General features: G+C 44.3%; 1 protein-coding gene and 1 long non-coding RNA gene across 4 annotated transcripts in view; one reads left to right on the top strand and one right to left on the bottom strand.

Moving 5' to 3' along the window:
- myo16 (myosin XVI) overlaps positions 1–14,888 on the bottom strand; it is a 774,098-nt gene that overhangs the window by 410,794 nt on the left and 348,416 nt on the right. For both annotated transcript variants that reach the window (XM_051926297.1, XM_051926296.1), the window contains exon 18: positions 5,247–5,364. In XM_051926297.1, the coding sequence (XP_051782257.1) occupies positions 5,247–5,364 (118 nt within the window). The remainder of the gene's footprint in view (positions 1–5,246; positions 5,365–14,888) is intronic.
- The window catches only part of LOC127527475 (uncharacterized), an 89,801-nt gene that overhangs the window by 17,259 nt on the left and 57,654 nt on the right, over positions 1–14,888 (top strand). The window lies entirely within an intron of this gene.

Below are 14,888 nucleotides of genomic sequence, written 5' to 3'. Positions count from 1 at the left end.
CAGAGCTGAACACGATCAGATATGGTGCCAGTGTTTGACGTTAAGAGCGTGCCTACCTTCTGCTTGGCCAGAGATACCTTGCCAACATTTTACATATATTGGCAAGGATATCACAGCAGATCTCTTCAGATATGACCACCGAATGGAGAATGCATGGGATTTGTGGGGTCTTATTAGGGTCTACAAAATGAAGAATATAAAAGGGAAAATAGAGTCACCACAGGGCCCTTACACTACAAAACAGCCATTATTAGGGCACCCAGTGTGGGAAGACTGCTGCTTTCTTGCCCACAATGTTTTCAAAGCTGAGAAGTCACATCTCAATAAGTCACCCAATTGCGATGGAAGTCAGACATTGCCTGGTTGGTAAACGGCACATCACCGAAAAAGTGTCACAAGGACACCCGAATGTTAGGTAGGGCTGGTGACAGTGAATCCCAGTGCTAAGAGTGGCAGGCAACTGGCATCGCTCTCATACATACTTATATGAAAGGGGTCCTAGTGGAATATTGAAGGGCGGCTTGCAATCCAAAAAAAAAAAAGCATGTGGGGTATTGGCTCCAGCAGACCCCCGTGACCCTGTGTTCGGATTCAGCGGGTTGGAAAATGGATGGATGGATGGATGGATGGTATCGTTGTGATTATGAATATTAAGTTCTTTTTGATCCTTTACTACGAGTCTAGCCCTCTGGGGACCTTGTGATGGACAGCCGGAAGGCACCTACTTGTCGACACTGCTCACCCCAAAATGCTAGACGGTAGCTCCCCTGCAGTGTGGCGGTGCCCCAGATTCCCACAGGGCATCCTGGGACTTGGAGTTCGGTTTCTCAGCCCTGTTGAGTGCCGTGGGTGCCACCAGGGGGAGCTGTCAAAGAACATGGGGACTCATACTTTCCTTGTAGCCCAGAAGTACGAGGTAGTCATGAGTATAGACATAGAATTACTAGACACCTCATGACCAGCAGCATCGTACGTTAATGTTGCCACCATATTGCGAGTGGCACTGCTGTGGAGTGAGGTAATGGATAAAGATGTCTCACATATGTGCTGCTTGGGATTGTACAAACTGCTGTACACTCCAAACCAGAGCACAGGGATTACATTTCATAGGTAAAGCTGAACAATTGTTAAATTTGGCCATTAGAAAATCCTGTTTTATAACCTTAACTTTAGCCACGCCAAGCTAAGCTACAAAGCTATCCATCTTACTAACCGAAGGATATGGATATGGATGCAGGGCGCTGGGTGCATCGAGGCGCACGCGCACTGCTGCACTGCTACGAGCCCACCACAGAGAAAACAAAAATGGTTGTAAACCGGATATGGACTCAGGGCACTGGGCGCAGGGCGCGTTGAGGCACACTCGCACTGCCGCACAGCAACGAGCCAGCCACAGAGATAACAAAAACGAGAGGATTCAGCGCATATGTGAATCACATTACAGTATTACAGTACGGAATCCCCAGATGCCCAAACTACACGGCGTAAACCGGATATGGATGCAGGGCGCAGGGCTGAACTTGCTGTGCTCCACTCTGCCAGCAGTCGGTGTCAGCAAAGGCAACGGAATCACGTCTCCACCACAGAGCAAAACAATAGCGCTGGGCGCATCGAGGCGCACGCGCACTGCTGCACTGCAACGAGCCCGCCACAGAGCAAAAACAATAAAACCCCGCCACAGAGCAAAAAAATAAAAACGAGCCCACCACAGAGCACACGAGCCCGCCACAGAGCAAACAAATGGCGCATTGCGCATAGAGGCGCACGTGCACTGGCGCGCTGCAACGAGCCCGCCACAGGGCAAAAAAATAAAGCCCCACAACGGAGCAAAAACATAAAAACGAGCCCGCCACAGAAACGAGAAGGTTGTACACCGGATGTCACGCGCACTGCCGCACTGCAACGAGCCCGCCACCTGTAAACTACACTTGCTCTAATCCACTGTGCCAGTAATGTTGATCACATGGCAGTCATTCAGTTTGGCGTCCGCCCCAGAGTCCAGAGTCAAACGCTGCGGCGTCCCGCCCAAACAACACAACTTGTGAGCTACACTTGCTCTAATCCACTGTGCCAGTAATATAGATCACATAACGGTCACAGACTCAAACCCAGCGGCTTCCCAGACTCAGTGGCTGGCACACGAATACCACAACCTGTAAACTGAACCTGCTGTGCTCCACTCTGCCAGCAGTCGGTGTCAGCAAAGGCAGCGGGATCACGTCTCCACAAAACGCGACCTCTTTACTACAGATATGCTTATGTAATTAAATGACATTTCCCCAGACGCACCCACCCTCCATGATATGTCATCCATCCAAACTGATTGCCATGCTTGGATTTCCGATTCGCTGGCGAATCGCGGGCTTACTGGTGCATTTATGTGAGCCTCCAAACAACGTTTTGGCTAAACGTATTTAGCCACTAACTATGTAGATTGTTGTTAGCTGTTAACATTTCTCAAACTTTGAAAGTTTCCCAAAGAAATCCACCTCAGGAAGCAGTGGGAGGTCAGGTAGCCCTTAGACGGGATTTTGAGAAAGCTGTCCTGTGATGTGTGCCGTGCTAGTTTGGTATCAGATGCTGTACCGGCATCATATGATCAAAGCTACAACTCGCTCACATTAAAGAAACAAAGGAGGTCTGATGATTCCTTCTGTGGGTCCAGTCAAGGTGGTCAAAGTAGCTGAGCGTGTTATCCGACAGTCGACATTAGGACAAGCCATCAGTGGATCTTTGATCAGTCAGTTTGTTCGGGCTGAGATTGGTTCAGATGAAGGAGCACATTGAGGAAACACAGTTTGAAATTGACAACCATCATTTCATGCTCATGTCTTTAGTTGTGTCTGTCTTCCACAAACTAAGGCTGCACCATATTGCCAGACTGAATACTCTCAAATTACAGAGTGGCAACACACGGAAAAAGCTACAAAAGACAGTTCTGTGTCATGGATTTTAGATCCTATCCTGTGTATATTTAAGTAACCACATTGTGTGCGAGAGAGAGAGAGATTGAGAGAGGAATGAGTGAAATGTTTTCAGAAATTATTAAGCCAATTTGTATACAATAAACTTGTTTATTTTTGTCATTGAGTGTATCATTTCACTGTTAAAAGAAAGACAAACAAAGATAACTGGCAGTAACAGTGCAAAATTCACAATTGGTAGGCCAGTTTGAAAAGATAAGTTTTGAGGGCAGTTTTAAAATGTGTTATTGAATCGAGCTGACGAATATGAGAGGGATGAGAATTCCCAAGTTGAGGAGCACAATGAGAGACACTTGAGCTCCAATAGAACTGAGTGTGATGTGCGGTACAGAAAGTCGAGGTGCAGATGAGGATCTGAGTGAGCGAGAGGAGTGTAAGTCTGTAGGAGATCAGCAAGGTTGTAGAGAGCTTTAAATGTTAAGAGCGGTATTTAGTATTGTAATCGGTAGTTAACAGGGAGCAAGTGAAGTGGAGAGAGAAAAAGGTGTAATATGTTCAGTGGATTTACAACAGCAGGTTATTATCCTGGCAGCAGAATTTTGAAAAAGTTGTAAGCGATGGACAAGTTTTTGTGGGATGCCAAATAGAATAACATTACAGTAATCTATACGTGAGGTGACTCGGGCATTAACCAATACTTCAGTACTGTGTTGTGTAAGAACAGGACAAAGTCTAGAAATGTTTCAGAGATGGAAGAAGGCAGTCCGAGAAATGTTACTTATATGGGAGGAATATATTTAATAATATTAATAATAATTATTATTTAATAATTGTCATTATTAGTGTATAAATGGATATAAATAATTGCATTTAAACGATTCGCCAAAATCTGTTGTATGCAAACGATACTGTTTTAAACGTTATTGTTTTTCATCAGAAAACCCAGTTTCCACGTCTACGTGTATTAGTTTAAATGGCTCTTTTGCCACTCGCAATAAGGCGGACGCGCTGATGTATCGTGTCGACTGGGCAACACAGTGAATGCACCGTCTATCTATATATGTCTATGGTCATGAGAACGCTGAAGAAAATGTCAGCTCTTCATTAGACCCGGAAGTGCCAGTTAGTCACGTGGTCGGAAGGACAGAAGCACTTCCGGGTCAAGGACTATTTGAAGGATTGATGGGAACCCAGCAAGCAAGCTGGAGTTGGGTGGTACAGGATAGAGCTTGCTCTGAGGTGTGGAGGAGAGATTTGGAGATTTAGAAATTATTATGTTTATTTGTTCATTGTGGTGGAGGTGCTTTGGGCACTATTTACCTGAAGAAAAGAAATCTTGGTGTTTTAATAACATCTTATCAGTGTCTGTGTGTCGGGTTAATCGCTGGTATAGTGCCATCTAGTATTGCAACCTCTATCAGAGGGTGACCGCTGACAAATTTCTGTTACAATCGAGAATATTTACACTTAAATTATTTAAAACTGAAGCACACATTTCAATATTTCAAATATTTGCCCAGACTACTACTGTGTATTATCTGTTTTTACATAACTAAGCAAATCATAACATTTCTTATGAGCACCCCGTAATAGGGCAGCAAACTCTAATTCTGACTTTCTGCCATTTTGTGTCATGTAAATCACAACAGTTTCAGAAACAGCACAATGAGCTCAATCAGAAGTATCAGTGAGCTTGTGAAATAAAAACCTGCAGCCACAGAGGCCGTCCATGACTGAACTTGAGAATCACTGCACTAAACTCTTCAAGAAATCAGTTCAACCATAGAGAAGTACAATGAGAATGAGTTACTGCACTCTAAGGTGCTCCCCCTGCTGACAAAGCCAGGAATAGCACAGTGACATTCACTTTGTTCCAGCACCTGAACCATGACATCAATTAACAGCAGCTGCCTATGAAATTGTTTGGAATAAAAACTCGTAGTCACAGTGGGTGTCTAGAAATGAACTTGAGAACCATTGGACTAAACAATAGAAGAAGTCGGTTCAGCCACATACAATAGAATGAGACCTGCTACAACAGTGTAAAGAGCGCCCCCTGTGGACAGAGCCTGGAGAAGCACGGCGACACTCACCCGGTAAGAACAATGAGGTCAATTAGAAAGAAGAATGGTGCACCGAATGGGAAATTGGTTGATATAAAAATCTCATGACGCAGTGGGCCATCAGGACAGAATTTAAAACTCACTGAATAAATCAATGAAGGAAGTCCATTCAACCAAACACCGGCATAATGAGACCTGCTACTGCAATGTAAAGTGCGCCCCCTGTGGACAGAGCCTGGAAAAGCACGGTGTTACTCACCTTGTTCCAGCAACTGCAGATCTGCAACAAATGCCACCTCGGCATCTGTGAGGGCAGTAAATCTAATGTCGCCAAGGTGCAAAATCGCAGACAGGATTAGAAACAAATTCTCTATTTCCTAAAAAAAGAAAAAAAGAAAAAGGAAATCAATATATGTAATATGACCTTTTTTATTATTATCAAGCAGAAATGATCCGCAGGAGTGACACAAATTGGGGGAGTTCCTAGCCTTCACCCTTATTGTCATTTGGTGTTGAAATATTTTTAATTCAGATGTCCTGAATTAGATACCTTAAAGAATGAATTTCTGGATTTATATACTGTATTTATTCATGTACTTAGATAGATATGAAAGGCACTATATAACAGATAGATAGATAGATAGATAGATAGATAGATAGATAGATAGATAGATAGATAGATAGATAGATAGATAGATAGATAGATAGATAGATAGATGTGAAAGGCACTATATGATAGATAGATAGATAGATAGATAGATAGATAGATAGATAGATAGATAGATAGATAGATAGATAGATAGATAGATAGATAGATGTGAAAGGCACTATATAATAGATAGATAGATAGATAGATAGATAGATAGATAGATAGATAGATAGATAGATAGATAGATAGATAGATAGATAGATAGATAGATAGATAGATAGATAGATAGATAGATAGATAGATAGATAGATAGATAGATAGATAGATAGATAGATAGATAGATCTGAACAGAAGAACATAATGGAAAAGATGAAGATGGATAGGCCAGGTTGGTTGCTGGTATAGAACTTTTACTTAATATATATATTGTGGGAGACAGCCCCTGGAATGGAAGGATGGGGAAATGCAGCTACTTGCCGACACTGCCTACCTCAAAACACTAGATGGCAGCTACCCTGGAGTATAGCAGTGCCCTGGATTCCCACAGGGCATCCTGGGACTTGGAGTTCGGATTCTCAGCCCTGTTGGGTGCCGTGGGTGTCGTCAGGGCGAGTTGTCGAAGGAGCTGGTTACTTATGCCTTCTTTATAGCCTGGAAGTAATAGGTAGTCATGAGGACGGAAGCCCTGAAGTACTTCCAGGCTGACTAAAGAACTTGAATTCTCCATCCGACCCAGAAGTGCTGGCACATCACATGGGAGGAAGAGCAGAAGCACTTCCAGGTCGGACACTATTTAAAGGAAGGCTGAAGACCCAGCAAGCGAGCCAGGGAGTCAGGAGGAATAGGACAGAGGTTGGCTGGGAGGTGTGGAGGAGAGATTTGTGTTTATTGTAATTAGTATTGATTTGCCTATTAATTATGGCAGAAGTGTTTGAGGGCACTATTTATAGAAGGAAAAAGAATAACAGATCTTCTTGTTGCTTTTAAACCTGTGTCCAGAGCATCTTTCTATTGGGTTTAAAGGGGCAACAGTGCCAGCTAGCGTCCACTCTTTGACAATATATATATATATTTATATATACTGTATATATATGGTTGAAATAGTTTTACTGTCAAATAATGCAAAGAGTACGCGACACGTGTTTCGCCCTCATTCTGGGCTCATCAGGCGTACACACTCCACTGCACTCCCGCTCGGGAATCGAACCTCGGACGTCAGCGTCAGAGGCGATGCCCCTAACGTTGCGCCACGGCGTGTGGTTCGTTTATTTGACAGCATGAAGATCGGGGTAATTACATTCACGGCATTCGAAGTCTGTGTCACAATCTGATAGTGTGGGTGGCTACCTACCAGGTAACGCTTGTGGTTGGCCAGCAAGTCAGCTAACATCCGCCACGGTGCCCTCAGTTGTGAGAAGCAGATCATAGAATGGTTGAACCTGGATTGTATTGTATTGGATGACCCCATGTCTGCAAAAATACTACATGACCCCATGTCTGCTATCACACTGGATGACCACACGTCCGCTACAACAACAGCAACATTTATTTCTATAGCACATTTTCATACAAAAAAGTAGCTCAAAGTGCTTTACATAATGAACAAAAGAAAAATAAAAGACAAAGTTAAGAAATTAAAATAAGACAACATTAGTTAACATAGAGGGGTGGCACGGTGGCGCAGTGGGTAGCGCTGCTGCCTCACATTTGGGAGACCTGCGGACCTGGGTTTGCTTCCCGGGTCCTCCCTGCGTTGAGTTTGCATGTTCTCCCCGTGTCTGCGTGGGTTTCCTCCCACAGTCCAAAGACATGCAGGTTAGGTGGATTGGTGATTCTAAATTGGCCCTAGTGTGTGCTTGGTGTGTGGGTGTGTTTGTGTGTGTCCTGCGGTGGGTTGGCACCCTGCCCGAGATTGGTTCCTGCCTTGTGCCCTGTGTTGGCTGGAATTGGCTCCAGCAGACCCCCGTGACCCTGTGTTCGGATTCAGCGGGTTGGAAAATGGATGGATGGATGGATAGTTAACATAGAATAAGAGTAAGGTCCGATGGCCAGGGGGGACAGAAAAAACAAAAAAAAAAACTCCAGGCGGCTGGAGAAAAAAAAACTCTGCAGGGGTTCCAGGCCACGAGACCACCCGGTCCCCTCTGGGCATTCTACCTAACAAAAATGAATGCTATCACACTACATGACCCCCTGTCTGGTTTTTGGATGAACCTATATCCGCTATCACACTGAATGACCCCATGCCTGGTTTTTGGATGACCCCATGTCTGCTATCAAACTACATGACCCCTTGCCTGGTTTTTGGATGACCCCATATCCGGTATCACACTACATGACCCCCTGCCTGGTTTTTGGATGACCCCATGTCTGGTATCACACTACATGACCCCCTGCCTGGTTTTTGGATGACCCCATGCCCGCTATCACACTACATGACTTCCTGCCTGGTTTTTGGATGACCCCATGTCCGGTATCACACTACATGACCCCCTGGCTGGTTTTTGGATGACCCCATGTCTGCTATCAAACTAAATGACCCCTTGGCTGGTTTTTGGATGACCCTATGTCAGCTATCACACTGGATGACCCCATGTCTTCTATCACACTACATGACTCCCTGCCTAGTTTTTGGATGACCCCATATCCGGTATCACACTACATGACCCCCTGCCTGGTTTTTGGATGACCCCATATCCGGTATCACACTACATGACCCCCTGCCTGGTTTTTGGATGACCCCATGTCCGCTTTCACACTACATGACCACATGCCTGGTTTTTGGATGACGCCATGTCTGTTATCACACTAGATGACACCATGCCTGGTTTTTGGATGACGCCATGTCTGTTATCACACTAGATGACACCATGCCTGGTTTTGGATGACCCCATATCCACTATCACACTGGATGACCCGATGTCCGCTATCACACTACACGGCCCACTGCCTGGTTTTTGGATGACCCCATATCCACTATCACACTGGATGACCCCATGTCTGGTATCACACTGGATGACCCCATGTCTGCTATCACACTACATGATCCCCTGCCTGGTTTTTGGATGACCTCATGTCCGCTATCATACTACATGACCCCATACCTGATTTTTGGATGACCCCATGTCCGCTGTCACACTACATGACCCCATGTCTTGTTTTTGGATGACGCCATGTCCGCTATCACACTACATGACCACGTGCCTGGTTTTTGGATGATACCATGTCTGTTATCACACTAGATGACATCATGCCTGGTTTTTGGATGACCCCATATCCACTATCACACTGGATGACCCCATGTCTGGTATCACACTGGATGACCTCATGTCTGCTATCACTCTACATGACCCCCTGCCTGGTTTTTGGATGACCCGATGTCCGCTGTCACACTACATGACCCCATGCCTGGTTTTTGGATGACCCCATGTCCGCTATCACACTGGATGACACCATGTCTGGTTTTTGGATGACCCCAAGTCAGCTATCACACTGGAAGAACCGATGTCCGCTATCACACTACACGTCCCCCTGCCTGGTTTTTGGATGATCTCATATCCACTATCACACTGGGTGACCCCATGTCTGGTATCACACTGGATGACCTCATGTCTGCTATCACTCTACATGACCCCCTGCCTGGTTTTTGGATGACCCCATGTCCGCTGTCACACTACATGACCCCATACCTGGTTTTTGGATGACCCCATGTCCGCTGTCACACTACATGACCCCATGCCTGGTTTTTGGATGACCCCATGTCCGCTGTCACACTACATGACCACATGTCTGATTTTTGGATGACCCCATTTCTTCTATCACACTAGATGACACCATGCCTGTGTTTTTTACTTGTATATGCAAGTGTAAAGCTTGTGGATTCACGCGAGTGTAGGTGTAAACTGGATTGATTTCACAGATTTCTTAGGCCAATGGCATAATTCAACGTTGATACATCTGCGCTCTGGTGCCCAAATTGTCCCATTCCACCTCGGGACAGTCACCACATGCTCCAGCACCTCATCATTTACAAATGATGAACTGGACTTTGAGAACACTAACAGACATCACTGCCCATACATGACATGCTATTTAATCAGGGAGCTAATCGAGTCCGACAACCCTGAAATTGTGGGACGTCCACTGGGCCTTCTTCACAGCATTACAGTTCCAGTGAAGGTGGGAGGAGTAGCGGGCGGAAATCGCTTGGCATATTCTGCCCGTGGGTGCCACCGGATCAGAGCGTGGGTGCCTGCGATGTTTGGCAGAAATGCAACCACTGCTACGCTGACTGATGCATCCTGCTCAACATCCTCCCGTGAGGGTTATAAATGGTAGCAGAGTGGGCGTCTTCCAAAAAAAAAAATTAAATATAGATAAGGCAGAACAAGTAAGAGGGGAACTGAGGTAAAAGGACACGTCAGGGAATCTGCCAAAAAAAAAAAAACTAAAGAGAAGCCGGTGATGCTTCATGGATGGGCCCCAAGACGGACACCCACTCACTCAGCACGTCTGAACAGAAAAATAAATGGAGAAGACCACCATCGGCAGTGGCAGCAGAAACACGAGCACCCAAAGTTCATGTACTGACGCTGACTGACTGCGCTGCTGTGATGTCCCAGGCCTGCAGCCATTGGCAGCATCTTCAGATGGGACATCTGTAGTCAAGTACTGAGATGGACCAGCAAGTGTGGAGACGGGTGAGACTCTTAGTTGACAAGTGTAACAGACGTTTCTTAAAAACGTACAAAAACAATTGTCTGGAACTTAATGTGGTATAGCAGGTCCGCGGCTTCCAATAAAAAAGGCCGGGTTTTAAATTCGTATAGCTGTGCCGTCCTCCGTGGGCGCGATTGCACGACCACGGGGGAGTTAATGAGGTAGTTGGAGCGAGTCGCACCTGCACGTGTGGATGCGGTCGTTCTCGATTGCCTCATTGGCTTCCTGCGGTGTGTGATTAAGGCGCTGTGCCCACGGAGGCGCGTGGCGGTGTATATATACGGGTCGACACCAGAGAAAGGGGAGAGATATAAATGGAAGGATGTATTGAAGATAATAAAGGTTAAAGAAAGTGAATGGCAGCTTAGCAGGACGATCTGGCCACCTGGATGAGGAGATAGAACGAGCTGGGACCCCACGAAGGAGCGTCAGGTTGTGGCACTCTAGGGGCTATTTCGCCCCACTGAATGTTCTATTGGAGTGGGGTGTGCAAGGCAGGTGTCCTCCCGAGGGATCTGAGGAGCGACTGCAGGAGCGCGAAGGATGAAGGAAGGAGAGCCGACCTCGGACGGTCTGGCAGTGATGTCCGTAAGTAGGTCAATACAGAGGTTGGCCGAAGGAGCTCGTGGCTGTTGGGTCTCCGCCGGCTGCGGGAGCAATGGGTGAGCCTGAGAGGAAGATAGAAGGGGGTGTGCCGAGATCGGGATGAGAGAGACTGCATTTTTAACCTCGGATTTTTAAAGGATTTATTTATTGATGGTTTTAATCCCCACTGGACACTTGTTTTATGGATTATTTATAGAAACTATGAAGCACTTGCACTTTGGACACTGTTTTGATGTTTGTTTGTAATAAAAGCACTTTGGCACTTATGGAAATATCCCCTGGTTTCATTTGAGATTTGTCAGCTCATCTCGGTGACATTACTGATGGTGTTGGGTTTAGGGCTCCCATAAGGACATTGGGAGCATGGAGAGAACCCTCATCATCACATTTAACATCAGCAAAACCAATAAACTGGTTATTCACTTTCTCTTCACCAAAGAGCCTCTGTGTCCGGTCACTATTCAAGGAGTGGATGTGAAGGTGGTCCACTCCTACAAGTACTTGGTGGGGGGGGGTCAACAGTAATGACAAGTTGGACTGGTGTCTTGTAACACAGAGGAACTACAGAAGAAAGGGAGACTGCATTCCCTTAGATGTCCTTGACATCTTCTATAACTCTGAACTCGGAGAAATCACTTCACGAGAAGCCCACCGAATCAACAAGCAATTAACAGTTATGGGAAGCCCCTTGGCCCTGCTGGAGGTAGAAGTGGAGGAGAGGATTAAAAGAAAACTGAGTGCCATTATGAACAATGCTGCACATCCCCTCTGTGACACACCAGCACTGAGGACTTTAAGCCATTTAATTATTGAGCAGAAGTGTGTCAAGAAACACAACTGGGGTCCTTTACACCAACAGCAATACGCCTGCCTGGCACCTCACTGGGACTGGGACTGCCAAGTCAGAGCTTTGCTTTCTTTTAATGTTTTCTTCCTTTTCAGTCAATCTGCTGTGTGTGTGTGTGTGTGTACAAATACTTATTTATCTGTCTGTGAATTATATAGTGCCTTTCACATCTATCTATCTATTACACACACTGTATGTTACTACGTGCTTTTAGTTACAGGACCCCCCTAAGCTGTCGAGTGGTCTACCCTGCTATTATAAGAGATGCCCCTTCAGTCTCAGCTTTCAAATCCCAGCTGAAGACTCACCACTTCAGCTTACTACACCCTGACTAGAGCTGCTGATTAACTGTACAGACTGCATCTCTGTTGTTAGTCATGAGCATTAGCATCGCTATCTTTATGGCATCATCTGTCTTGAATTGACGGTACCACCCAGATGGTTTTTATTTTTCGCAGTCCAAAAAGGTGGAAATCCTACGGTGCCAAATCTGGCAAATAAAGAGGCGATACCTCAAGCTTCAGTTTCTCCAGACAAGCCTTGGTGTTCTTAGCAGTGTGTGTTGTCATTGTCTGGCAGCCAAAGGACCCCTTGAGACAGCAGGATCAAATAGCAGGCTTCACATTGGTCTCCAGCAAGTCACAGTAACTTGCCCCGCTGGAGTACCCCTCGGCACGCAGTGTTCAACAATAACTTGGGTGCACGAGTGGTGGCAAGGATGAGACAAAGCCTTTTGTTCTGCTGGAACTTTCAGGCAGGTGGTACAAGTGCATTCAGAAGAAGGGTGGAGACTCCATTGAGAATTGACAGAGTCAGTTTTGTGAAGGTTCATTCCATTTTCTGATAAATCCCATTATATAACTCATATGATAGTTCTGATTTGTTACTCACCCTCACCTGTTCTGTTTCTCTTCTTGGTACTCAAATGTGGCATTTGGTGCCACTGCCCTCCTGCCAAGTTGTTTTGCCTGCCTAAAGTAAAGTCATCTCGGATGGAGGATCGCAGGAATCGTCGGGTAGCGGGATCCTGTCATTGGATTGGCTGGCTCAGCGCTGACTCAGCTGTGGAATGGCCAATAGGGGGAAGCAGCTTGATGGCCGAGGTCTCCAGGACTCAAATCTGAATCCTATGATGTGATATCATCTCCTGTTGAATTCTGCTCTGTTCTTGTAATATTTCTATTGCATTGAGGATTACTTGTGTTCTGTTCTGTGTATTGTATTGTATTGACCCCCTTCTTTTTGACACCCACTGTACGCCCGACCTACCTGGTAAGAGGTCTCTTTTTGAACTGCCTTTCCCAAGGTTTCTTCCATTTTTTCCCTACAAGGGTTTGTTTGGGAGTTTTTCCTTATCTTCTTATGAGAGTCAAGGCTGGGGGGCTGTCAAGAGGCGGGGCCTGTTAAAGCCCATTGCGGCACTACTTGTGTGATTTTGGGCTATGTAAACATAAATTGTATTTTATTGTATTGTACTACACTCTTAAAACTAAAGGTGCCAAATTGGTTCTTCGGAGCAATGCATTAGGGGAGCCATTTTTGGTTGGCAAACGAACCATCTACTCGAATGTTCCAGAAAGAACTTTTTATTAATTTAAATCTGTAACTGCTCACATAGGCAACCATGAATAGATGATATCACATTTGTGCAACATCAATGGGGTCACAATTTGGACACGGACTCCTGTTCCATATATTAACACTGACTATGTTAAGGTCTTCTTGATCTGTTGTATCCTGCCAAGAAGCCTATTATGCATTCAAGATTTCTGTTTTGTCTACTTATTGGAAACCATTTTGAAGCCCAAACACCAACTTCATAGGCAAAGAACCCTATCAAAGAATGAAAAGGTGCATGGTTAAGAAATGGTTCTGCAAGCAACAACATAACCAAGAAAGTGATGTTACAGAAACAGTAATTTTAAAAGTGTACGTGGAAAATGGTAATCACTAAGAGAGAGAATCGAATAAATCATTCAATGTACGTGTTTGTGTCCACACTCATCAGAGAAAAAAACAAAGGAAGAAAACATTCAAAGCCAACAACTGTATGGCAGCCTCCATTTATCTTGTGGTCTTTGCTGACATCTAGTGTATAAAACGAAACACTACAACTCTGATGATTTATTACAAAGTTTTAGCAGTGATGTTTGGCATTCTGTAACTTCAGTTGAGTTTTATCAACACCCAGAAACACCTCCAGAGGTCTTGTAAAGTCCACGCATGGATAGGAAGAGGAGGCAAAATTACATATATATATAAAACAATAAGCTCAAGATGGAAGATAAAACAGGTAGATTAGAAAGAAAGTGCCATTACTTCAGAGTGACTTCAGTAAGGCACACAAGAGAACTGTTGCTGCCATCTAGTGGATCTGTAGTGCTATTAATTTAGTCTTGTTTCATGTAATTATCGTAAATTAAAGTTAGGCTACCGTTTTTATTTTTTTCCAGATATTTATATGTAGAAAAATCTCTTATTTTATTAGCCTATATTCTGAGGTAGACTACTCGAGAATTAACTGCAGAGTATTGTTGAAATAGGTGTGGTGGTTTTTGCATGATGACCAGAAATGCAGACAAATTAATATGGATAGATAGATAGATAGATAGATAGATAGATAGATAGATAGATAGATAGATAGATAGATAGATAGATAGATAGATAGATAGATAGATAGAAATGAAAGGCACTATATAACAGATAGATAGATAGATAGATAGATAGATAGATAGATAGATAGATAGATAGATAGATAGATAGATAGATAGATAGATATGAAAGGCACTATATAACAGATAGATAGATAGATAGATAGATAGATAGATAGATAGATAGATAGATAGATAGATAGATAGATAGATAGATAGAAATGAAAGGCACTATATAACAGATAGATAGATAGATAGATAGATAGATAGATAGATAGATAGATAGATAGATAGATAGATAGATAGATAGATAGATAGATAGAAATGAAAGGCACTATATAACAGATAGATAGATAGATAGATAGATAGATAGATAGATAGATAGATAGATAGATAGATAGATAGATAGATAGATAGATAGATAGATAG

Source organism: Erpetoichthys calabaricus, chromosome 4, assembly GCF_900747795.2.
Source record: "Erpetoichthys calabaricus chromosome 4, fErpCal1.3, whole genome shotgun sequence".
NCBI lineage: Eukaryota > Metazoa > Chordata > Cladistia > Polypteriformes > Polypteridae > Erpetoichthys > Erpetoichthys calabaricus.
The sequence above is the reverse complement of the archived record's forward strand: the minus strand, read 5'-3'. Positions and strand labels throughout refer to the sequence as shown.